The following is a 25,856-nucleotide window of genomic DNA, read 5'->3' as shown; positions in this document are numbered from 1 at the left end:
GTCGCCGATGGGAGGCTGCTGGACATGCAGGTCGGACGCACAGGCTGGACGCACGGACACGACTTCCCCGCTGTTCCCAAGGGCCCCTTAAATCTGCTGGAAGTGTTTCCTTTTCTCAGCTGCGCCAGCCTTGAGCAGCTGCTGCCCGGGAGCAGCTGGACGTTGTGGACAAAACGGTGCATGCACGCCTGGTTCCGATGGGGACTTGGTCAGCGGGTCGTGTCACACGCTGGGGCTGCTGCCACCTACTCTGCCGGTCGCCGACCCCTCGCCAGGTCTCCCCCAGGTGCCCTCACCGCACCTGCCCTGCGAAGAAGCACACGCTGATCTGATGAAACCCATCCGCTGGCTTCACCGAGCACTCCCCCAGTTTGGCAAACGAGTCCCACGTTCAGCTTATTCACCACCTTCAAGGCTTTGTAAACCTCACTCATGTCCCTCCTCCGCCTTCTCCTCTCCAAAGCCCGGCGCTGCGGCCTCCGTGTCTCCTTGCAAGGTGCTGCTCCCTCCCCTCGGCTATGCGAGCCGCCTTTCCCCAGACCGCCCCTGCCGCCGCCACGTCCCCCCGAGACGGGGAGCGCGGTGCCGTGCGGCGCCGGAGGTGCGGGTGCACCCTGGCACGAAGCTGCACCGCCCGCGAGGTCTCCTTTCCTCCGGGTGCCCCGCTCCCTGCTGGCAATTTTGGCCTTTCCCGTCGCCCCGGGGCAGCTCGGCCGCTGGGCAGGCTGGTGGTGGCACGTCATCTCCATGCTACCCCGTGCTTCGGGGCAGCCGAGAGCTGCTGACCTGCCCCGGGCCGGTCTGCAGTTGCCTCCTCGGGGCGTGCAACGCCCGTATCACACCACGCACGCGTCTGATCCCAGCACCGTCCCTTCCTTCCGCTCGTCCTCCTGGAGCCGCCCAGCACCAGGGTGCACCGAGGAGCACGACAGCCTCTGCAGACCTGGGGATTTCGCTCTTCGCCGCCTTTCTCGGGTTGCAGGTGGACATGACATGGGTCCCGCACCGATCCCTTGGAGACTGTTCTCCATCCTGAGAAGTGACCATCCAACCCTGCCCTTTGCCTCCTCCCCCTGAACCAGCTCAGCTCCAGCTCCCATCCTGCGGAGACCCAGTCTCCGGGATGGCCCTCGGGGTAGGACCTCATCAGAGGGGCTTGGAGATCCGGATGTCTTACACCAACGGGTCCCTCGTGAGCGCCACCGTCCCACGGGCGCAGTCCGTAGCTCCGGCCACCCCACCCGGCACATCCCCGCGCTGCTCCCAGCCACCTCCGGGACCGGCCCTGCGGGACGGGGCGGCTCTGGGCTCCCCTTGCCGGGGGTGCCAGGGTCCAGCCCCATGGTGTGGGGCAGCGAGCCGGGCCTGTCAGGGGGTGGCAGGGCTGGGACATGAGGGACAAAAGTCACCTTGTCCTCGCCGGAACCCAACTCAAAGGGGAGCAGCAACAGCCCCGGGGGGGGGGGTGGAGGAGTCAGGGTCCATCACCTGCTGTGGGGCTGGGCCCCTGGCCCCGACAGCACACTGGGGGGGGTCAGGGCCCCCCGCCCCCCATAGCACACCGGGGGGGGTCAGGGCCCCCCGCCCCCCATAACACACCGGGGGGGGTCAGGGCCCCCTGCCCCCCATAGCACACTGGTGGGGTCAGGGCCCCCCATCCCCCATAGCACACTGGGGGGGGTCAGGGCCTCCTGCCCCCCGTAGCACACCGAGGGGGGGGGTCAGGGTTCCCACCCCCCATAGCACACCGGGGGGGGGGTCAGGGCACCCTACCCCCCATAGCACACTGGGGGGGGTCAGGGCCCCCACCCCCCATAGCACACCGGGGGGGGGTCAGGGTGACCTGCTCCCCATAGCACACTGGGGGGGGGGGTCAGGGCCCCCCATCCCCCATAGCACATCGGGAGGGGGCGGTCAGGGCCCATGTCCCGCCCCCCCCGGAGCAGCACCGCCCTCCCCTCGGCGCCCGCCCCGTCGGGGCCCCTCCCGGCCCGGCCCCTTCCCCTTCCCCTTCCCCTTCCCGGCCCGCTTTCGCTTTCGCTTCTGCGGCGGGGCGGAGCGGGGCGGAGCGCAGCAGGTGCGTGCGGGGCCGGGGGGGCCCGCGGCTATGGGGCTGGGGATGGGCTTGGGGAGGGCACTGACCCGCGGCTATGGGGCTGGGGATGGGCTTGGGGAGGGCACTGACCCGCGGCTATGGGGCTGGGGATGGGCTTGGGGAGGGCACTGACCCGCGGCTATGGGGCTGGGGATGGGCTTGGGGAGGGCACTGACCCGCGGCTATGGGGCTGGGGGCAGCCGGCAGAGCCCTGCCCTGGAGCTATGGGGCCGGGGGGGGCCCTATGGGAGCTATGGGGCTGGGAGTGAGCGGGGCGGAGGGTGGGGGCCCTGCGCCGGGGCTATGGGGCTGGGAGCGGGCTTGGGGGCGGGGGGGGGAGGCACTGACCCGGGGTTTGGGGGCTGGGGGCGGGCGCGGGGTGCGGGAGTCTGGCGCGGGCTTGTTGGACGTGGGGGTCTCGCCGTGGGTGCCGTCGCGGGGCGCTGAGCGGAGCGGTGCGGTGCGCAGGATGTCGGAGGCCCCGGAGGCGCGGGGGGAGCCGGAGGCGCGGGGGGAGCTGGAGGTGCGGGGCGCCCCCCCGGAGCTGCCCGACGAGCTGCTGCTGCTCTACTTCGAGAGCCGCCGCCGCTCGGGGGGGGGCCCGGTGCGGAGCTGCCGCCGCCGCGGCGACTGCCTGCTCCTGGCCTTCGAGAGCCCCCAGGGTGAGTGGGGGGGGGGTGGGGGGGACCCCGGGGGGGGGGCAGGGGAGCTCGGCTGGGGGGGGAGCAGAGGGGCCGGTGTGGGTCTGTGGGCGGGGGTCCCGGGGGGCCGGTGTGGGTCTGCAGGCAGGGGTCCTGGGGGGCTGGTTTGTGTCTGCAGGCAGGGATTCCAGAGGGCCGGTGTGGGTCTGCAGGTGGGAGTCCCGGGGGGCCGGTGTAGGGCTGTGGGCGGGGGTCCCTGGGGGCCAGTGTGGGGCTACAGGTGGGGGTCCCGGGGGGCTGGTGTAGGGCTGCGGGCAGGGGTCCCAGAGGGCCAGTGTGGGACTGCGGGTGGGGGTCCCGGGAGGCCGGTGTGGGGCTGCGGGCAGGCACCCCGGGGGAGCCGAGGGTCCCGGTGGGCTGCTCCGCGCAGGGGACCCGGGGGTGCCGGCGCGCGCCGGCCGCGTTGCCCTGACGCCGTCCCGTCGCAGACGCCCAGCGCGTCCTCTGCAGGGGCCGGCACCAGCTGCAGGGCGTCGAGCTGCTGGTCCGCCCCGCCGCCCCGTGGGACCCCGCCAAAGTCCTCTTCGTGGGCCTGGACCCGCGCACCCCCCGCGCGCTCCTGGAGCTCTTCGCGGAGAACGTCCTGCGCCGCGAGGGCGGCACTTTCCACCTCCGCCTCAGCCCGGCGCAGGACCAGGCCCTGGCGCAGCTGCTGGAGCCGCTCGGCGAAGCAGGTGGGGGTCCCGCGCCAGCATTCCCGGGTTGTGGCCCCCTCGCCCGCCCGGCGGCATCGTCCCTTCCTTCCCCCCTCCCGGCTGCTGTTCGTCGGGAGCTGCATCCCCGTAGGTCTCCTGCTGATGCCGCCCCGGGTCCGGCGGTTCCGTGCCTCTCCCGGGGCTGCATCCCCACGCAGGGCGCTCCCCCAACGCGATCTGTGCGGTCGGCACCTGGTCTCCTCCCGAGGGCCTCTCGCAGCCCCCCAAATGTCCCCGTCGCCCTCCCCTTCTGCTCGCTGGCCTTTCCCGAGAACGGCCCCAGCAACCGTCCAGCTCCAGGCGTTGCTCCACGCTGCGTCTGGTGGAATGAGCGTTCCTCCGCGCCCACCGGCAACGTCGTGCCTCGTGCACGCTCCACCAAGTCCTCGTGTCCGCGGCTTCCTGTGCCTGGCTCTAGCTCCTGACGGGGAGGGCTCGAGCCTGCGGGGCGGCCGCGGACGCTGGGTTTTCCCTGCTCTCGTCCCGGCAGAGTTTGCAGAGGTGGAGCAGCGCGTGCAGCGCCGGAGGCTGGAGGGGGCCGCCGTGGCCGTGGAGCGCGTGCCGTGGACGGACGGCATCGTGGTGCGGAGCGGGGCCCCCGGGTCGCTGAGCCGCGACCTGCTGGAGCTCTACTTCGAGAACCGGAGGAGCGGAGGGGGCAGCGTGCGCGACGTGCGGGTGCTGCCGGGGTGCAGCCTGGCCGTGGTGTCCTTCCAGGATCCGGCAGGTGAGAGGCGCCGCGCCGGGTCCTTGGGAACCTGAACCGAGCCCGGCTGTGTCCAAGTCCCGCTGAGGCTTGGAGGATCCCCAGCTTTCTGCCCCCTTCCCGCAAATGAGCGACGTAGTTGCCCGGGACTAGCGCAGCCCCGGTTCCCTGCCGACTTTGGCACAGCCATGTGGGCTCTCCGGGTCTCCGCGCGGGAGCAGGTCCAAACCGGCTGCTGTTCCCCCCTCCCTGGGGCTGGGAGCAAGGGCAGACCCAGCCTGGGCACGCGCTGCGGGGCTGATGGGGTCCCGGCGGCTTCGTGTTCGTCCCGACTCGCGCCTCCTCTCCCCGCCGTGCAGCCGCGGAGCGGGTGCTGCAGAAGCCCCACCGGCTCCGGGACGTCGCGCTGGAGGTCTCGCCCTACTACGAGTTCCTGGAGCCCCTGCAGGAGGCAGAGCCGGCCGCCCCCGGCACCCAGGAGATCCGCGTGGGCGTCGCGGATGCGGCGAAACGGCAGCTGCTGGAGCTGAGCCCGGTGCTTGGGGAGCTGCAGGCTGCCTTCCCCGGGCTGTCCCTGCGGGTGGAGGGCGGCCAGGCCCGGATCTCCGGCGGGGATGTCTCCCGCCTCCGGGAGTCGCAGAAGTGGCTGGAGGAGAAGCTGGACGGGGCGGTTCAGGAGCCCCTGCCCTTCCCGGCGCAGACCCTTCGCTTGCTGCGACGCGAGGACGTCCGCGAGCGGCTCGGGCAGCTCCTGGCCGGCCGGGGCGTGCCGGCTTGCTACGCCGTGGCCGCGAGCGAGGTGGTGGTCACGGCGCTGAGCCCCGAGGCCGTCCAGGACACCATCTGCCTGCTGCACTCGGCCCTCACCCCCTTCTGCCTGGAGCTGTCGGAGCGGGAGCTGCCGGCGCTCAGCTCGCCGCGCTGGGCGCAGCTCCGGGAGCTGCTGCGCTGCTGCGACGTGCAGCTCGTCCCGGGCACGGGCCGCCTGCAGGGCCTCACCCTGCGCGGCCTGGAGGAGGAGAACGGGGAGAAGCTGCGGGCTTTCCTGCGGGACGCCGCGCAGGACGAGGTGCTGGTGTCCGCGGAGCCGGGCGCGCTGCGCTACCTGCAGCAGCACTACCGCGACCTGCTGGCCGGCATCGCCGAGGTCTCCCTGCTGCCGCTGGAAGGCTCGGACGTCACCGGCTTCCGGGTGAGCTGGGGTGTGCGCAGAGGGGAGCCAAGCCGCGCTGTGTTGGGGGCGCCTCCGTACGGAGCAGCGTGGCTCCGAAGGCAGGGGGTGCTCGCCGCTCCCTGCGGAGCGGGGATGCAGCCCGCACGGCTCGGTGGGGCGCGTGGGGGCTCCCGCGGGAGCGGGGCGCCGGTGCTGACCGCCGGCCCCTTCTGCCGCAGCTGAGTGGGGAGGCGAGCGCCTGCCGGGCAGCCGCCGACTTCCTGCAGAGCCTGCTGGGCACCGTCGGCTCGCAGACGGTGACGCTGCGGTACCCCGGCGTCGCCCGCTTCCTCCTGGACGAGCGCGGGCGGAGCATCGTCGGCGAGCTGGAGAGACGCTTCCAGTGCATCATCGACCTGGGCAAGGTGGAGTGGAGCCCGCCGGACGCCCAGGTGAGGCCAGGCTCGCCCGGCGCTGCAGCCCTGCTCGGAGCGGTGCACGCTCGCGGCCGGCTGCCCTTGCTCTGTGCCGGGCCGCGAGCCGTCGGGGCCGTGGCGGCGCCGGGCTCGGCGTGCTCGCTCGTTCCCTGGCGTCGCGTGCGGCGCCGTGACGGAGCCTCGCCGGCGTGTCCCCGCAGCTTGAGCTGGCCGAGCTGTTCCCCGAGAGCGGCCCCTGGGACTCCCCGCCCGCCGTGCCGGACTCTGAGCACCGGGAGCTGCCCGATGGCACGGACGGAGACGGCCGTCCCCCTAACATAGGTGAGGGCGGCACCGGGCCGTGCGCCCTGGCGAGCTGCGGCAAGGGGGCAGGTCTGCGGCCGGGTTCCCGGCTGCGCCCGCCGGTGCAGGGTGGTGACGTGCGTGCCGGGGCAACCCGCTGCCAGCCCTGGGAGGTGGGGTGGGAAGGGCGTGCACGGGGCCATGGCTGCGTGTCTGCACTGCGGCAGCTGTGCATCGCGGTGTCCGTGCACCAATGCATCCGTGCACCGAGGTGTCTGTGTGTCTGTGCATCTCCGCGGTGCAGGAGGGTCCTGGGGGTGGGCAGGGGGATGGGGTGGGAAGGGCACGTGGGGCCCTGGTGAGCCACGGCTGCGTGTGTCTGTGCCATGGCCTCCATGCACCGCGGTGTCCATGCACCGATGCGTCTGTGCACCACTGCGTCCCTGCACTGATGTGTCCGTGCATCTCTGCTGCTTGGGAGAGCCCTGCGGGTGAGCAGGGGGATGGGGTGGGAAGGACACGTGGGGCCATGGCGAGCCACGGCTGCGTTTGTCTGTGCACCGATGCATCCATGCACCATGGCACCCGTGCATCTCCGCGGCATGGGAGAGCCCTGGGGGTGAGCGGGGGCCTGCCCTGCTGTGGGAAACGTGCCGCCTCCTCCCCGCGCTGCAGCGGGGAGGCGGAGGGAGCGCTGGGGGGCCCTGCGCACCCCACGCCGGGGCTCGGGTCTCACCGCCTGACTCCGCCACGCTCCTCCCTGCAGAGGAGATCAAGGAGCTGCTGGCAGCCCTGCGCACGGAGGACGCCGGCAGAGCTGCGGGTGACGGGGAGCTGCCGCCGCCTGCCCTCGATGAGGCCGCTCTGGACTGGAGCAGGGTCGTCTCCAACAGCGAGGAGGATCTGTACCGTGCACCGGAGTCCAGCTTGGCAGTGCTGGGGGAGCCGCGGGGCCCAGCCGATGGGGATGACGCTGCAGACCTGCATGCCGCCGGGATGGGGGGCGGCGAGGAGGAGGAGGAGGAGGAGGCAGCGATGCTGCTGGCCATCCAGCAGTCCATGGACAGCACGCGGCGCGAGGAGGAGGAGCTGCAGCGCGCCACCCTGCTCTCCCTGCGCTCCTACGAGCGGGAGCAGCGGGCTGCCCCCGGCCCCGCCGAGGACCCCGGCCTCCGCGCCGCCCTGGAAGCCTCCCTGGAGGAGGCTCTGCCGGCGGCGGACACCGCCCGGGTGACGCTGTACGCGGCCTTCGAGCGGGACGTGAGCGCGCTGCCCCGGCAGCTGGAGCAGGCGCTGCAGGCGCGGCTGCACACGGAGGAGGTGCAGAGCCCCCGGCTGCGGGCGCTGCCGGCCGCCTGCCGCCGCTACCTGGCCCACCTGCAGCGCGCCCACGCCGTGCACCTCCGCCTGCGCGGCGGCACGGCCACGCTGCACGGCTTCGCCGACTACACCGCCGGCGCCGCCCGCGACCTCTGCCTGCTCCTGGCCCGGCTGCCGCCGGCGGAGCCGCCCCCGCCGGGCTCGGCACGCTGGGTGCGCTGGGACGCCACCGGCACCGCCGTGCCCTACGCCGCCCCGGCCGCCACGCTGCTGGAGCAGGCCTGGCACCGCCGGCAGAGGCGGCTGGACGTGCTCTTCGACGGCCAGCCCTTCGCCATCGACCTGGAGCGCATGGAGGAGTACGACGTCGGTGCTGCCTGCACCCTGGCCATCTCCCGCAGCGAGCTGCCGACGGACAGCGCCCGGCGCGGCCTTCTCGGTACGTGCCGTGCCCCGGGCGGCGCTGCACGCGTGGGGAGCGGTGTCCTGCCGGGGAGCCTCCGGCCCTGCCAGAGCTGGAGGGGATCCCACGCCCTGGGGATGCCGAATCCCAGCACCGAGGCTGTGATCCCTGGTGGTTCCCGTGCCATGCTTCCTGTGCCATGGTTCCCGCACCATGCTCCCTGGTGGTTCCCACGCTGTGGTTCCCACGGTGCGCTCCCTGGTGTTCCCATGCCATGGTTCCTACACCGTACTCCCTGGTGGTTCCTATGCTGTGCTCCCTGGAGGTTCCTGCGCTGCGGTTCTCATGCCATGCTCCCCGGTGGTTCCCATGCCACGGTTCCCGCACTGTGCTCCCCAGTGGTTCCTGAGCTGTGATTCCCATGCCATGCTCCCCAGTGGTTCCCATGCCATGATTCCTGCACTGTGCTCCCCGGTGGTTCCCAAGCTGCGATTCCCACGCCGCGCTCCCTGGTGGTTCCCACACCGTGCTCCCCGGTGGCTTCTGCTCCCCGGCAGCTTCTGCTCCCCGGCGGCTCCTGCACCACATTTCCCACACCGCGCTCCCCGGTGGCTTCTGCTCCCCGGCGGCTCCTGCACCGCGCTTCCCACACCGCGCTCCCCGGCGGATCCCACGCAACAGTCACCCTCACTGGTGCTGGATCTCCTCAGCAGGGGCGGAGGAGGTGGACCTGGATGAGGAGGTGAAGCTGATGCCGCTGGCGGAGGACTCGGAGGAGTTCTGCGAGGCCGTGCGCCACTTCTACGCCACCCTGGAGGACTTCCACAGCAAGATCCGCGTGGTGAAGGTGGGACCCCCGGGCACGGCCGGCTCTGCCGGTGCGGCTCGGCACGACGCCCTGAGCGGCGGGGTGCTTCCCGCGGCACGGAACCCTGAGCGCCCCGGTGCTTTCCGGCAGGTGGAGAAGCTGATCCACCCGCTGCTGTACAAGCAGTACCAGCTGAAGAAGGCCTGCATGGAGAAGACGTGCAGCACCCGCAACGTGGAGCAGGTCCTCTTCCACGGCACCACGGAGCAGTCCAGCCGCGAGATCTGCCTGCACGGCTTCAACCGCAGCTTCTGCGGCAAGAACGGTGAGTGCCGGCGGCGGGCCCCGGGCCCTCGGTCCCCGCAGGGGAAGAGCCTGGAGGAAGCGCCGCTCCGCTCCGGCATCCCCCGGCCCTTTTGGCTCCGCTCCCGCCCCGCGGAGAGGGGTGGTGCCGGCGCCTCCGGCTGACCCGCTCCCGGCCTCCCGCCCCGCAGCCACTCTCTACGGGCTCGGCGTGTACTTCGCGGTGAACGCCGTGCTGTCGGTGCAGGACAAGTACTCGCCCTGCAGCGCCGACGGCAGCAAGTACATCTTCATGGCCAAGACCCTGACCGGCGACTACGCGGCCGGCAGGAAGGACATGCGGGCGCCGCCGCTCAAGGAGGCGTCCGAGGCGCCGCTGCGGTACGACAGCGTCGTGGACAACCCCAGGAAGCCGGGCATCTTCGTCATCTTCAACGACACCCAGGCCTACCCGCAGTACCTCATCACCTGCCAGCGCGTCAAGCCGCCGGCCTGAGCCGGGGCCGGCCGTCTGCGGGCTTGCCGTGCGTGCCGGGGCTCTCCCGGCTCCACTGTGCCGGCATCCGGCTGCGCCTGTCCCGCCGTGATGGGCAGCCCGGTGTTGCACCGGGACGGGCTCGGTGCACGGAGGGGACCCTGTGCCCCTTCCCTGCAGGGCGCTTCTGCTGCAGCCCCTCACCCCGGCGTCAAGCCTCTGCGTGCGGCACGGCGGTGGGGGGACCAAGGGTCGCAAGTGCAATAGAAACAAAGTTTGGAATAAAGGGTTTGAGTGGCTGCCGGTGTCCGGAGGTGAGCGAGGGGCAGCCCGGGGGGTGCGGGCGATGCCGAGGGGGACCCTCGGCTGCCTTCGCTTTCTGGGGCTGGGTGGAATCGTTGCTCCTGCGGGCTGGGCTCTGCCGGGGGGTTTCGCCCCTGCTGGGGGCCGTCTCCTTGCTCCCGGGTTACCTGCTGGGACTGTCTCCAGAGGCGCCTTCTCGTGGGGCCAGACCTCGCCCCGCCCCGGGGGCTCGCTGCCTTCCGCTCCCCGTGCGAGGTCCCACCCTGGGGAGCTGGGAGCTGGGTGCAGGTGCAGGTGCTGCCGGCACCCGGCCCTCACCTGCGGCCTCTCCGTGAGGCTGGGGCCGACAGCCAGCTTTTCTGCAGGGGATGTGCTGTTCTTGACGAGTCGTGTCGCCAGGTCAAGGAGTTACGGGAGGAGGTAAGCAGGCTGCGTAGCATCCGAGAAGACGTGCGAGAGATGGGTAGGCTATTCTCAGAGACCCTACAGCTTCAAAAGTCATAACCCCCCATAGCAGTGGAGATGCAGGCGGGCTCTGTGCCATGAGGAACAGTAAGTCATAACTCTGTAGAAGATGAAGGCTGGAAATTTGTTGCTCCTCGTATGAGGAGAAAGGCTCTTGCTCCTGCTGAAGACTTGCAGTTGATGAACCTCTGAGCTGAGGGCACTGACCTTGCAGCATGGCTCCAGGTGAAGCAACTGAGCCGACGGACCCTGTGCCATGCAGGAGCACCTGGAAGAAGCGGAGAGTGATTGTTGTGGGTGACTCCCTGCTGCAGGGGACAGAAGTGCCCGTCTGCCAACCTGATCTCTTGTCTAGAGAGGTTTGTTGCCTGCTGGGGGCTCGAATCTGAGATATCGTGGAAAGACTGCCAAGACTTGTCCACCCGTCCAACTATTACCCCCAGCTGCTCTTCCACGAAAAAAGAACAAACAAAAAAACCCCTCGGGGATCTACAGGCCAGTCAGCCTCACCTCGATCCCTGGAAAGCTGATGGAACAGCTCGTCCTGGACACCATCTCCAAGCATGTGAAGGATAAGAAGGTGATTGGGAGTAGTCAGCATGGCTTCACCAAGGGGAAATCATGCCTAACCAATCTGATAGCCTTCTATGATGGGATGACTAACTGGGTAGATGAGGGGAGAGCAGTGGATGTTGTCTCCCTTGACTTCAGCAAGGCTTTTGACACTGTCTCCCATGACATCCTCATAGACAAGCTCAGGAAGTGTGGGTTAGATGAGTGGACAGTGAGGTGGATTGAGAACTGGCTGAATGGCAGAGCTCAGAGGGTTGTGATCAGCGGTGCAGTCTAGTTGGAGGCCTGTAGCTAGTGGTGTCCCGCAGGGGTCAGGACTGGGTCCAGTCTTGTTCAACTTCTTCATCAATGACCTGGATGAAGGCACAGAGTGCACCCTCAGCAAGTTTGCTGATGATCCAAAACTGGGAGGAGTGGCGGATACACCAGAAGGCTGTGCTGCCATTCAGAGGGACCTGGACAGGCTGGAGAGGTGGGCGGGGAGGAACCTCATGGAGTTCAGCAAGGGGAAGCGCAGGGTCCTGCACCTGGGGAGGAATAACCCCAGTCACCAGTACAGGTTGGGGGCTGACCTGCTGGAAAGCAGCTCTGCTGAGAAGGACCTGGGAGTGCTGGGGGACAACAAGTTGACCATGAGCCAGCAACGTGCCCTTGTGGCCAAGAAGGCCAATGGTATGCTGGGGTGCGTTAGGCAGAGCGTTGCCAGCAAGTCTTGCCTGGAGAAGAGAAGCCTGAGGGGGGATCTTATCACCATGTACAAGTATCTGAAGGGAGGGTGTCGAGAGGATGGAGCCAGACTCTTGTCAGTGGTGCCCAGCGATAGGACAAGAGGCAACGGGCACAAACTGAAACACAGGAAATTCTGTCTGAACATGAGGAAAAACTTCACTGTGAGGGTGACAGAGCACTGGAACAAGTTGCCCAAAGAGGTTATGGAGCATCCTGCCTTGGAGATGTTCAAAAGCCGTGTGGACAGGGTCCTGTGCAACGTGCTCTAGGTGACCCTGCTTGAGCAGGGGGGTTGGACTAGATGATCTCCAGAGGTTCCTGCTGACCTCAAACATTCTGTGGGTTCTGCCCTGTCCCTCTTGTGTTGTTTCGTGCAGTGGAGTCAGATTCCAGCTCCGGCATCTCTCATCTCTCTGCTTTAAACCTGCCGTGTCCTGGAAACTGGGAAACGTGCTCCGGTCTCCAAAGCAGCCTGGGGGTGGGGGTCCGGCCTGGGTGCCGGACTGGCGGCATGGTGGCAGCTGTAGCTGCAGCAGTGGCTGTGGAGGCAGCGAGGCCCTGCTCGGCCTGGACGGGGACAGCCGCAGCCACCAGCGTCCTCTCCCCGGCGCGCAGCGGAGCTGCCGCACGGTGGCAGCAGCCACGAAGGGCTCGTGCCGGGGAGGAGGGCCACATCCGTGGCGGGTCTGGGTTTGGGGACCTCGTCGGCGGTGGCGGCTCCGGGGTTGGGGCCCGGCACCCCTCCGGCATCGGTGCCCCCGGGGCGGTGGCACTAGAGGGTGCTGTGGCCACACCGGGTGCCCGTCGCGCCGCTTGGGCGTCCCCCCTTGGCCGGGCTCCCGCTGGCAGCGGCGCCGAGGTGGCATTTCCGCTCCTTTGTGCGGCTGAGCCCGAGCTGCGGCTCCCTGGAGCCAAGCGCCGGGGCAGGCGCCAGTGCCGGGAACCCGCCGTGCCTGCGGTGGGACGATGCACCCTGCCAGCCCTGGCAGCGCGGTCCCCGGGGCTGCCTGCGCCTGGCCTCATGCAAGGGGCGGCGTGATGGCATTGCCTGCCCCGTGCCAGCATCGTGCACCCCATGCCAGCATTGCCCACCCTGTGCTAGCATTGCCCACCCCATGCCAGTATTGTGCACCCCATGCCAGTATTGCTCCCCCCATACTGGCATTGCCCACCCCATGCCAGCATTGCACACCCTGTGCCAGCGTTGCCCATCCCGTAACGGCATCATGCACCCCATGCCAGCATTGCCCACCTCATGCCGGCATCGTACACCCCATGCCAGCATTGCCCATCCCATACTGGCATTGCCTGCCCCATGCCAGCATTGCACACCCTGTGCCAACATTGCCCACCCCCTACCAGTGTTGTGCACCCCATGCCAGCGTTGCCCACCCCATGCCGGCATCGTGCATCCCATGCCAGTATTGCTCCCCCCATACTGGCATCGTGCACCCCATACCGGCATTGTGCAACCTGTGCTAGCATTGCCCACCTCATGCCAGCATTGCACACCCTGTGCCAGCATTGCCCACCCCATGCCGGCATTGTGCACCCCATGCCAGTATTGCTCCCCCCATACTGGCATTGTGCACCCCGTGCCAGCATTGCCCACCCCATACTGGCATTGCCTGCTCCCTGCCTGCATTGTGCGCCTCGTGCCCACATTGTCCACCCCGTACCAGCGTTGCACACCCCGTGCCAGCATTGCACACCCCATGTGGACATTGCACACCCTGTACCAGCATTGCCCACCACATACCAGCATTGCCCACCCTGTACCAGCGTTGCACACCCTGTACCAGCGTTGCCCACCCTGTACCAGCATTGCACACCTCATGCCAGCATTGCACACCCCATGTGGACATTGCACACCCTGTACCAGCATTGCCCACCCTGTACCAGCATTGCCCACCCTGTACCAGCGTTGCCCACCCTGTACCAGCATTGCACACCTCATGCCAGCATTGCACACCCCATGTGGACATTGCACACCCTGTACCAGCATTGCCCACCACATACCAGCATTGCCCACCCTGTACCAGCGTTGCACACCCTGTACCAGCGTTGCCCACCCTGTACCAGCATTGCACACCTCATGCCAGCATTGCCCACCCCATGTGGACATTGCACACCCTGTACCAGCATTGCCCACCCTGTGCCGGCATTGCACACCAGAACAGGGAGGTGCTGGGGCCGGGGCTGGGGTTGAGGCTGCCGCTTGGGGCCGGCCCGTGGGGATGAGGCGTGCTCCAGACATGGGTTAAAAGCGACGGTGCCGAGGCTCCTGCTCTGCTCCGGATTAAGCCGTTCCCACATCCTCTTGCCACAAACCCTGCGCTGCAACTGCCAGGGTGCTGGGGCCGGCGCAGGGGAGCAGAGCCGGGGACTGGCAGGCAGCTCTGGGGAGCAGCGCCGGGGGGGGCCCGAGCTGGCCACAACCCCAGGAGCTGCAGCCCAGGCCACGGGGAGGAGCAGGATGGGGGGTGCAGGCAGTGCCGTGCATTGGCTCCGAGCAGGCTGCGGGGCTGCCGGAGGGCCCTGGCTGTGCCGTGTGCTCCATCCCATTCCTTGCAAGCTCGCTGGGTGCCTCAGTTTTTCCAAGCACCAAGTTTGCCATTGCTCCCGAGTCCCCGTGTTGTTAAGGTCTGGCCATCTGGAGCTGGAGCCCGGCCCCAGCCTCTTTCTTGCCGTTTCAAGGGGCGGCAAAGCTGGGTTTGTGGGAGCCGCGGTGGGATCAAAAGGGCCAGCAATGCCCTGCCAGGGCTGCGGTTTGGCACCGGGGCGGCTTTTTATGTCAGCAATGAAAAGAATTGCTTCTGAAGCATTCCTTCCACTGCAGCCCCGGGCGGTGGGGCCTGGCGCGCCGTTAACCCTGCCCGCGCTGCGTCCTGCCCCCGCTGCGTCCTGCTGCACTGCGTCCTGCTGCGCTGCACCCTGCCCATGCTGCCTGCACTGCACCCTGCCTGCATTGCACCCTGCCCCCACTGCGTCCTGCTGCACTGCGTCCTGCTGTGCTGCACCCTGCCTATGTTGCCTGCACTGCACCCTGCCTGCATTGCACCCTGCCCACGCTGCGTCCTGCTGCACTGCGTCTTGCCGGCATTGCACTACACGCTGCTCATGCTGCCTGTGATGCATCCTGCCCATGCTGCGTCCTGCTGGATTGCACCCTGCCCATGCTGCCTGCAGTGCACCCTGCCTGCGCTGCATGCTGCCCATGCTGCATCTTGCCAGCACTGCACCCTGCCAAGCTGCCTGCACATTGTCCTGCCTGCACTGCACCCTGCCTGCACTGCACCCTGCCCATGCTGCCTGCCCTGCACCCTGCCCATGCTGCCCATGCTGTACCCCACCTGCACTGCACCCTGCCCATGCTGCGTCCTGCCTGCACTGCCCACACTGTCCGCCCCAGTGTCAGGGCCACGGCTGGTGCACTCCTGGCCAGCGCATGGGCACCCATGGGGGGGGGGGGGGTTGGAGGGTCTCACGTGCACATCCTTGTCCCCCGGCACCCTCTGCCCATCAGAGAACTGCTTGGACCGAAACTCGGGGGGAGCAGAAAGGAGTTTCCTTCCTCCCCGGCGGGGCCAAACGCCAGCAGCGAGCCGCGGGTGGGAGCTCTGGAGCAACCGGCAGAGCTGGGGAGCAGGGGACCAGGGCCTCCAGGCTGCGTGTCCGCCCGGCACAACGCCGCGTGCCGCTGAAGCGCAGCGGAGGGCCCTCACAAAGGGCCTAACAGCAGCTGCCGTGCGGGAGCCGCCGGGTGGACGGTGTCTGCAGGGGCTGCGCGGCCGCGGGAGCAGCGCTGCGAACCCCGGGGTCACCGGCACGCGGCAGGGACCTCCCAGCCCCGAGCAAAGCGCAGGGCAGCGCCGCGCTGGCCCCCGTGCTGCTTCCCGGAGAGGGTTAACGACCCGAGGAGCCAACTGCTGGGAAACTGGGAAACGGAGGCTGTTTCCTGGCCCCGGCCCAGAGCTATTGGGGCAGAGCACCCGGGGGAGCCGGAGGGATGGATGAGTCAGGCACTGGAAGTGCCGGCAGCACCGGAGCCGCCGGGGGCCGTGGGCTCTGCTGGAGCCGGGCCCGGGCAGGGCTTGGCTGGGGGCTGGGGCAGGCGCTGGGCGCTCGCTGCCGACGGAGCTGGGCCGCGGCGGTGCTGCAAAACACGTCCGTGAGCCGGGCACGACCGGGGCCGCGCCGTGCCATCGCCCCACTGTTCCTGTGGGGCTGCCGCCAGGCACGGGGGCTCCAGGGGACACGGAGGGTGCAGGGGCCAGGGCTGCGCAGAGGTGCTGCCTGCCAGGCACAGGGGACACGGGGGACGCAGGGGGACACCAGAATGGGGGGTGCAGGGGCCAGGGCCATGTGCTGCAGTGCCTGCCAGGCATGGGGATGCAGGGACACGGAGGACACAGGGACCTGGGTTGTGCAGTGGGGACATGGGGGATGCAGGGGACAAAGGGGATGCAGGGACATGGGGGACGCAGGGGCCAGGGCTCTGCAGTGGGGACATGGGGGATGCAGGGGACACCGGGGATGCAGGGACATGGGGGATACAGGGGCCAGGGCTGTGCAGTGGGGACAAAGGGGATGCAGGGGACACTGGGGATGCAGGGACATGGGGGATGCAGGTGCCAGGGCTGTTCAGTGGGGACAAAGGGGATGCAGGGGACACTGGAGATGCAGGGACATGGGGGGATGCAGGGGCCAGGGCTCTGCAGTGGGGACACAGGGGGTGCAGGGGCCACCGGGGATGCAGGGACATGGGGGATACAGGCGCCAGGGCTGTGCAGTGGGGACATAGGGGATGCAGGGGACACCAGGGATGCAGAGACACGGAGGACACAGGGACCTGGGTTGTGCAGTGGGGACATGGGGGATGCAGGGGACAAAGGGGATGCAGGGACATGGGGGATGCAGGCACCAGGGCTCTGCAGTGGGGACATAGGGGATGCAGGGGCCACCGGGGATGCAGGGACATGGGAGATGCAGGTGCCAGGGCTGTGCAGTGGGGACATGGGGGATGCAGGGGACCCTGGGGATGCAGGGACATGGGGGATGCAGGGGACCCTGAGGATGCAGGGACATGGGGGACACAGGGGCCTGGGCTGTGCAGTGGGGACACAGGGGGTGCAGGGGACCCTGGGGATGCAGGGACATGGGGGACACAGGCGCCTGGGCTGTGCAGTGGGGACACAGGGGGTGCAGGGGACCCTGGGGATGCAGGGACATGGGAGATGCAGGTGCCAGGGCTGTGCAGTGGGGACATGGGGGATGCAGGGGACCCCAGGGATGCAGGGACATGGGGGACACAGGGGCCTGGGCTGTGCAGTGAGGACATGGGGGATGCAGGGGACCCTGGGGATGCAGGGACATGGGGGATGCAGGCACCAGGGCCGGGCACGGCGTGCCGGGTCAGCCCAGGCAATGGCGTGTGCAGGCATGCGGCTTGGCACACGGCAGCCTCCGTGCGCGGCGCAGGCAGGAGGGAGAGGCGTCCTGGGGGGACGGCTGCATGCCACCCCTGCGCTGCCACGGTGTCCGCGCCACCCGTGCTGTGGCCAGGTGAAGCCAGATATCCCACCCGCTCTGCTCCTTCCCTCGCTGAGGTCTGGGCCCCCTGGGGTGAGCAAGCTGGGGTCCGATGGGCCCCACGGGGTGAGCAAGCCCCCACCCCGGTTTGGGGAGCGGGTCCCAGTGCAGCCCCCCCCCCCTCCCCCGGGCGCAGGAGGGGTCTGTGTGCGACGGGGCTGAGGAAGGAGCACCGGGGCCAGACGCACTGCAGCGGGACCAGGGCCCCGCCGCGCTGCAGAGCCTCCCCGGATGGCGGAGAGCTGGGAGCCAGCCCCGTTGCTCCATCCCTGTGCCACCCTGCGGCTCTGTCTGCGGATGCTCCTGGCTGGGGAGGGGTGCTCTGTTTGGAGGTGGGTGACGTCCCTGCACGGGCCACCCCTGCAACCCCTGAGCACCCAGCGCACGCGCTGCACCCCGAGCAGCTCCCCAGCCTTGCTGTGCCCCGAACGGCCGTGCAATCCCTGCCGAGGGGTGCCGGCTGCTCCCACACGCGGCCGTGCACTCGGGGCAGAGCAGAGCCGGCCCGTGTCCCCGGCGTGCGGGGTGGGAGCCTGCCTGGGGCGGCACCCCTGCACCGGGACGCGGCATCCCCAGCTCTGTCCCCGTCCCCAGCGAGGGTTAAGGGCCTGTGGAGGAGCGGGGCTGGGAGCGCGCGGTTCCCGGGAGCGCAGTGAGTCAGCAGGAGGGGCTGCACATCTGGAGCTCGTCGAGCAGCTGGGCAGGGATGCCGTGGTTAGCGGGGCCGGCCGGCTGCCCGCCCGGCTCAGCCCGCCCGCGGCAGCCCTAGGATGTCCCCGCGGGGGCTGGCGGTGCCCAGCGACCCCGCCTGGCTCCAGGTGCTCTGGGTCCTGGCCGCGGCACTGGGCTCCCTCTGCCTCTGGACCGTCTTTGTGCTGCGCTCGCTGCCGGGCCGGCCGCCCCCGCGCCCCGCAGGTAGGTGGCTGGGGGAAGCCGCCACGTGTCCGGCGGCGGCTCGGGCCAGGGTGGCCCCACGGGATCTCCGCTACCTCCGTGCTCCTGCAGGCTCGGCGCTTCCCAGGCCTGACCCGTCCCGGCTCGGGGCCGTGGGACTTTTCCTCCCAGCTCCTCCCGGGAGCGCCGGCAGGGGGGTGAGGAGAGGAGTGCAGCCAGCGCGAGCCCGCGGTCCTATTGCACAGACCGAAGCCCTGCTGCTGGCTGCAGCCTTGTTCCCTCGGAGCGCAGCTCCGGTGCAGCTCGCTCCCCCGGGTCCCTGCACCCCATCCTGGCCAGGCGCATGGCGGCAGCGGGCGAGGGCATTGCGGGAGCGCCCTGCACCGCCGAGAGCCCCGGCCCCAATCTGCAGGAAGCTCATTGATCCGGGTATTGCACACTGGGTGGGAGGAAAGCGGCGTCGTGCAGGGTCCAGGTGCAGGGTGCAGCATGAGCGGCACCCCGTCCGGGTGGCATGGGGCACCGCCACGGGGCACCGGTGGCCTGAGCGGCCGGGACTGGCGATGGGGCTGCGCCGAGGTCCCACGGCACCAGCAGAGCCGGCGAAGCAGCCCCGACTCTCCCTGCATCCTGGAGCCCAGCAGGGCAGCGCGGCCGGACCGGGCAGCAGCCCCGGGGCGAACGCAGCAGCGCCGGCAGCACGCACACCCCGAGGACGCCGGCGGCGATGTGTGCACTGCCTGCCGCGGGGCGCAGCCGCCCCTGCAGCGTGCATGCTGGCTGCACCGAGCACCGACCCGCAGGCTCCTGGCTGCGCTCGGGAACACGTGGCACCGCACGGCAGTTGTCCCCGTCCCCGTGCCTCCCCACGGGGCATGCACGCAAATGCAACGCAGGGCTCAGCAAAGCACAGAGGGGCTCCGGGCACAAACCCTGCCGGGGCACCCGTGTAGGGACACAAGCAGACGGCGGCGTGGGTTCTTGCCAGCGTGCACGCGTGCACACGTGGTCTTTCGGGGCGACGGTTGCAGAGGCACCAGCTGGCGTGCACGCTAGTGCCCGCACCCACTCTGCACCGACACCGGCACCGGCGTGCTTCAGGCCGCACGTGTCCGGATCGACCCCGAGAGGGACACGTGCCGGCTCACGACAGTTGCAAGCAAACACAGCCGACCCTGAACTCTGAGAGCTGCAAGGCACAGCCCTGCCTGGCAGACAGCCGCACCAGGCTCCGGCTGCGAGGTGGGAAAGCCCGGCTGGCACCGGTGCACGAGGCAACGCGGCGCCCGGGCCGGCGCAGGGCGGCGGGTGCCGGGATCCCGGGGAGGGCCGGCGCTCACGTGGCCGCGCTGGGGCACTGACGCTCTGTTTGCTCCGGCAGAGAGGCAGCTGGGCAGCGTGAAGCCGCAGGCGGTCCCGGAGGTAAGAGCCTTTCCCGGGGCATAGTGCGGAGGCGCCGGCAGGAGGGGTGGGAGGAGGGAGGCGCGGGCGCCCCGGCTGCTCCCCGCGTGCGGCGCGGCACAGCGGGGTCGGCGCAGACCCCTTGCAGCCGGCGGTGCCCCCCTCTTCCTCCGCGGGGCTGGGGACGCCCTGCCCCCAGCGGGTCCCCGGCCCCGAGTGCGCGGGGAGGGCTTGGTGCTGCCCGTGCCAAGCGTGCTGGACCTTTGTCCCGCGGCCGAGGGGGCCGAGCGCGCGCTGAAAGGGGCCCATTGTCCAGGCTCTTAATGAGGGAAGTCACTTACTCCTCCTGCGCCGGGGGACTGGACATAATCAGTGCGAGGGTGGCCGTGCCAAGCACACAGCCCTGCTGGGCAGAGGGGGCTGGCACCCCGGTGCTGCTCCCCACGCTCCCCGCCGGCCGCGCCGTGGGGCAGGGAAGGGCCCCGGGCAGGCACCCGGCTGCGGGCAGGCACCCGGGTACAGGCAGGCACCCGGCAGTGGGCAGGCTGCAGGCAGGCGCCTGGGTACAGGCAGGCTGCAGGCAGACACCTGGCTGTGAACAGGCATCTGGTTGTGGGCGGGCACCCGGGTACAGGCAGACATCCGGCTGCAGGCAGGCACCTGGGTACAGGCAGGCTGCAGGCAGGCACCCGGGTACAGGCAGGCATCCAGCTGCAGGCAGGCACCCGGGTACAGGCAGGCACCCGGCAGTGGGCAGGCTGCAGGCAGGCACCCGGGTACAGGCAGGCATCCGGCTGCAGGCAGGCACCCGGGTGCAGGCAGGCACCCGGCAGTGGGCAGGCTGCAGGCAGGCACCCGGGTACAGGCAGGCATCTGGCTGCAGGCAGGCACTAGGGTGCGGGCAGGCTGCAGGTGGGCACCCGACTGCGAACAGGCATCCAGCTGCAGGCAGGCACCCGGGTACAGGCAGGCTGCAGGCGGGCACCCAGCTGCAGAAAGGCTGCGGGTGGGGTGGGCAACGCACCACGGGGCAGCTGGTGGCAGCGTGCCTGGTGCTGGTGCTGGGGCTGGTCTGGCGCCCCGGTTGCTCCGTGGGGGACTCACGGGGCCCTGTGTGCCTTGCGTTGCAGAGGAACCGGAGGAAAGGCCCCAAGCAGCGCCCCGCGCCCGGCAAGCAGCCGCAGCCCCCGGTGGGCAGGGAACGGCGGCTGGAGGAGGCGAGGAGAGCCAGCGCACGCCGGGCGGCACGCAGAGCGGTAGGGACCCCAGGGACCTGGTGCTGGGGAAGGGGACACCGCCCAGAGCGGCCCCGCTCCCACTGCTACAGCAGTTTGGGTGCAGCGGGTGCCGTGTCGCGCCGCCCTGGTCTGGGGCCCAGGCGACCCCACGTCTGTGCTGGCGGGGCTGGGATCTGCAGCGTGGGGCAGGCACGTGCCGGCCCCGGTGCTGCAGCGCTGGGTGCATGCCGTGAGCCCCAGGAGGCATGGGGCCAAAGTGTGGGGCAGATGGCATGTGTGGGGCGCTGTGCTGTGCAGCGGGGCCCATCGGGGTGGCACAGGGAGGGGGCACGGGGAGACCCCGGGGGTAGAGGGCATGGCAGTGTAGAGTGTCCCACTGCACCCGGTGCCTGCTGCCCCCTGGCATGGCTGCACTGTGGGGTGTGCTGGGGTAGGAGGTGCTGAGACTCCCAACCAGCACCCATGCCGTGCCATGATGCCCTGAGCTGCTCCTGCCCCAGGGGCTCGCTGCCCCACGGTATTGCTGCCCCATGGTGTCACTGCCTGGGGTATCCGCTGTCCTACAGCATGTGCTGCCCTGAGGTACCCACCACCCCATGGTACTCATCACCCTTAGAGTACCCACCACCCCACGGTGCTCATCACCCCGGGGTACCCACTGCTCCATGGTACTCATCACCCCTAGAGCACCCACCACCCCATGGTACTTGTCACCATTGCGGTACTCACTGCTCCATGGTACTCATCACCCCTGGGGTATGCAGCACCCTATGGTACTTGTCACCCCTGGGGTACTCACTGCTCAGTGGTACTTGGCATCCCATGGTACTTGTCATGCCTGGGGTATCCACCACCCAGGTGGTATTCATCACCCTGGGGTACTCACTGCTCAGTGGTACTCGTCACACCTGGGATACCCACCACCCCATGGTACTCCTCATCCCTGGGATGCTCATTGCTCCATAGTTCTTGTCACCCCTAGGGTACCCACCACCCCGGTAGTATTCATCACCCCTGGGGTACTCACTGAGCTATGGTACCTGCTGCCCCGGGCACTCACTGCCCTGCAGTACTCAATGTCCTGGGGTATTTTGTGTCCCGGGTTACTTGCTCCCCTGGGGCGCTCGCTGCCCCTGGGGCACTTGCTGCTGCAGGGATACCTGCAGCCCTGGGGGTGCTCACTGTCCTGGGGTGCTCGTTTTCATGGGGTCCTTGCTGCCTTGGGGTATTCGCTGCCCCGGGGCACTCACTGCCCAGCCTGTCCTCGCCAGCACGCTCGCGGGAAAGCTGCGGCTGGGTCTGCAGACCTGCCCGTGCCTGTGGCAGGGCTGCTCCCCCGGGACCAGCCGGAGCAGGGCTGGTGGCATGTCTGGGCTGCATGTCCCAGGGCCCAGGGGCTGCATGCCCAGGTCCTGGGGGGCTGCACGCCCCAAGGCTGGGGCTGTCCCCGCACGGGACCTCCGTGTACATCACCCCTCGCCTGCGCATCTTGGCCACCACATCCCCACTTGCCTTTCCCAGAGAGCTTCCCCAGGGAGCTCGGGTGCCTCTGGAAACTATTTCTGTGCACGGGACCAGCCTGGGAGGCTCCCATGCATCCAGGCATCTCGGGCATGCCAGCGAGGGGAGGCAGCTGGGAAGTGCAGCAGTTTGGCAGCGGTGGGTTGGCAGGGCCTTGTGTGATAGCTCTGCTGGGGGCAAAAGTGAGGTACGCTGCACCGTCTACCAGTGTGTGTGTGTGTGTGTGTGTGTGTGTGTGTGTGGCTGTGCCTGGGGGCGAGTGTGCATGCACATGCAGAAGAGCATGTGCCACTATGTGTGTTTGGCTACGTGCATTTGTGTGTGTGTGTGTGTGTGTGTGTGTGTGCGTGTGTTTGGCAGGGTACGCATTTCTGTATATGCATGTGTGCGCATGCATGTGTGTTTATGCCTGTGGGTGCCCGTTTGCATGTGGGCACGCGTCCAGCAGGGTGTGCATTTGCAGTGCGCGTTTTGAGCAGATTTGCATGCATGCGCGTTCTTGTCCATGTGCATTTGTATGTGTTTGCATGCGTGCATACATTAACTGGGTGTGTTCTGGTCTTTTGTGTTAGTGTTTGTGTCTTCATGTGTGCGTGTGCATTCAGGACGGAGTGCGTGTGCGTGTGCATTCACACGCGTGCGTGCCACTGGGAGCGACTTTGTTCGTACACCCATGGGTGCTGAGCAGATGCGGTGCTCGTGCAGCACAGGTGCAGCACCGCTTCCGGAGGGGCTCCCCGCAGCCGGGGAGCTGGGCTGGGCCGTGGCCCAGCTGGTTCTTGGCTCGGTGCTGTCCCTACGGCACGTCAGGAGAGTCAGCTCCTGCCGTGCACCTGGGAGCAGGTGGCGGGGTGAGGTGAAGCCAGGCAGAGCTCCGTCCCACGACACCGCTGCTGCAGCGTGCCCTTGCACCAGGTGCACGCCGAGCTCCCGCGCCTGCTGAGCCGGCAGCTCCTGCAGCTCCCTGCTCCGTGCTCCGTCCCGCGGCGGGAGCCGCTGCGGCCTGCCCAGCCCCATGGGTGGCTGCAGCCCGGGCAGGCGGAAACGGCAAACGTGGTCTCCCCAGCACCCAGCAAACCCGCCGCCTGCCACCGTCCTGCACGGGGACGGCTCCCACGCCTCGGCCCCCGTGCGTGCACGCAGGCTGCCCCGCGGCGCCGGCCGCGCAGGTGTCCCCGGCCCTGAGCCGCTCCAGCGCGGCGGCACCGTAAACAAGCCCGGGAGCAAACAGAGGCTGCGCCGGGCGCTCGCGAGGAAATGGGTCATGTGAAGGGCTCATGATGCCTGCTGCCATGCCGGGGCTGGCGGGCGCCGGGAGCGGGGTGTGCGGCACCAGGACTGCCCTCGCACCGCCCGGCCCTGGCCCCGGCCCCGGTGCACCGCCTGGCCGGAGGGCCACCACCATGCACAGGGTAACGGGAAGCGGCTGGCGGAGAGGGGCTGCGCGTGGGGGTGGCCGGCGGGTCTCCATGCTGGAGCGGGTGCCCCCGCCACGTTTGCAGCCGGAGGGATGCTTGAGGGCCGTGTTATTCCCCGTGCCCCGGGGGATTGCTGCCCCCGGTCCTGGCACGGCACGGGTCTCCCAGAGGGGTGGCACGCTTGCCACCGGGCTAAAACGGGCAGGTTTGTGGCCCCGAGCGGTGCCGGTCGCTCTGCCCTGGACCCGCTCCAGCTCCTCTGCAGGTGCGGAGCGCGGGGAGCCGAGCAGACGGGCAGTGACGGCTGCCTGCCGTGCCACGCGTGCTCCCGGCGCGCGGCCCGTCCCCCCAGCGCCGCCTCCCTGGGCGCCTGGGGCGGGTGCAGGGCCCGTCCTCAGCCTGCCCCCCATCACGTGCGGTCGGGGCGGCAAGGGGCGGCACGGGGTCCCTGAGGCCATGGGGCACGTGCCAGCAGGTCGGCGCCGGTGTGGGGGCCTGGCATGCTGCCAGCAGGCAGTGCCCGGGATGCTGGCATGGCTCGGGCACCCCAGGGTGCAGCTGCCACTCTGCAGGGACATGGGCTCGGCAGGGACATGGGCTCTGTGGGGACATGGGCTCTGCAGGGACACAGGCTTGGTGGGGACATGGACTCGGCAGGGACATGGACTCAGCAGGGACATGGGGTCTGTGGGGACATGGGGTCTGCAGGGCCATGGGTTTGGTGGGGACATGGGCTCTGCAGGGGCACAGGCTTGGTGGGAATATGGGCTCTGTGGGGACATGGGCTCTGCAGGGGCAAGGGCTTAGCGAGGGACACAGGCTCAGCAGGGACATGGGCTCTGCAAGGCCACCAGTTTTGCAGGCACATGGGCTCTGCGGGGACACGGGATCTACAGGGACGGGGGCTCTGCAGGGTTGTAGGCTCTGTATAGACACAGGCTCCATGGATCTGTGGGCTTGGTGGGGACACAGGCTCTGTGGGGACGTGGGCTCTGGGTTTGTGGGCTCAGTGGGGACATGGGCTCTGTGTGGACATGGGCTCTGGGTTTGTGGGCTCGGTGGGGACATGGGCTCTGTGGGGACGTGGGCTCTGTGGGTTTGTGGGCTTGGTGAGGACATGGGCTCTGTGTGGACATGGGCTCTGGGTTTGTGGGCTCGGTGTGGACATGGGCTCTGTGGGGCTGTGGGCTCGGTGGGGACAGGGGCTCGGCGGGGATGTGAGCTCTGCAGGGCTGCGGGTGTTCGTGGTCAGGACGACAGCCTGGGGGCTCTGTGGCTGCATTGACAGATGTCCTGAAATAACCAACAAGCCTTGGGGAGAGAGCAAGGGGACACGGGGCACCTGGGGGTGTCACTGCAGAGCCCCCTCCCTTCCGGTGCTGCCCCCACCGCCTTGGCCCAAGGGGAGCAGGCACAAAGCCCTGCCCTGGGGTCTGGGCACGGCAAGAGCTGGCCTGGGGCAAAGCAGGGCTAGCGGGGCCTGCCGGGTGCCCCGGGGGCTGTGTTCAAGGGGGGGGGTGACCCCGACACACTGGGGGGTCTGGGGGGGGGTAACCCCGGCATGCTGGGGGGTCTGGGGGGGGGGGTGACCCTGGCATGCTGGTGCCGTGGGGTCTGCGTGCTGCAGGGGTCGAGCCCTGCTGTGCTGGGAGCGCTGGGGGCACCGGTCATGGTTAACCCCTGAGGTGCTGGTGCTGCGGGGTCTGCGTGTGGGTGTCCAGCCCTGACACGCCGGGTGCACCAGTCACAGTTAACCCCTGCTACGCTGGGTGCAGGGGGTCTGTGTGCAGGTGTCCAGCCCTGACACGCCGGGTGCACTGGTCATGGTTAACCCCTGCTATGCCGGGTGCAGGGGGTCTGTGTGCAGGTGTCCAGCCCTGGCACGACGGGTGCACCAATCATGGTTAACCCCTGCTGTGCTGGGTGCAGGGGGCTGCGTGCAGGTGTCCAGCCCTGGCAGGACGGGTGCACCAATCATGGTTAACCCCTGCTGTGCTGGGTGCAGGGGGTCTGTGTGCAGGTGTCCAGCCCTGGCACGACGGGTGCACCAATCATGGTTAACCCCTGCTACGCTGGGTGCAGGGGGCTGCGTGCAGGTGTCCAGCCCTGAGACGCCAGTGCACTGGTCATGGTTAACCCCTGCTATGCTGGGTGCAGGGGGTCTGTGTGCAGGTGTCCAGCCCTGAGACGCCAGTGCACTGGTCATGGTTAACCCTTGCTACGCCGGGTGCAGGGGGCTGCGTGCAGGTGTCCAGCCCTGGCATGCTGCTTGCACCGGCCACAGCTCACCCCCGCACCCAGGCTGCGCTGCCTGCATTGCTCGTGGTTCTCCCCCACCACGGCG

The 25,856-nt window shown here is 69.1% G+C and overlaps 1 protein-coding gene across 1 annotated transcript; it reads left to right on the top strand.

Moving 5' to 3' along the window:
* Positions 1-2,516: 2,516 nt before the first annotated feature.
* On the top strand, positions 2,517-9,677 carry PARP10 (poly(ADP-ribose) polymerase family member 10). The gene is made up of 10 exons (XM_067290047.1): positions 2,517-2,757; positions 3,225-3,470; positions 3,982-4,218; positions 4,557-5,389; positions 5,590-5,802; positions 5,988-6,108; positions 6,836-7,828; positions 8,506-8,639; positions 8,751-8,925; positions 9,095-9,677. The coding sequence occupies exons 1-10, from the start codon at positions 2,565-2,567 to the stop codon at positions 9,397-9,399; spliced, it is 3,450 nt and encodes a 1,149-aa protein (XP_067146148.1). The 5' UTR covers positions 2,517-2,564; the 3' UTR covers positions 9,400-9,677.
* Positions 9,678-25,856: the final 16,179 nt, after the last annotated feature.

Source organism: Apteryx mantelli, chromosome 2 (assembly GCF_036417845.1).
Source record: "Apteryx mantelli isolate bAptMan1 chromosome 2, bAptMan1.hap1, whole genome shotgun sequence".
Taxonomy (NCBI): Eukaryota; Metazoa; Chordata; class Aves; order Apterygiformes; family Apterygidae; genus Apteryx; species Apteryx mantelli.
Note: the sequence above shows the minus strand (reverse complement) of the source record. Positions and strands in the feature narration are given on the sequence as shown.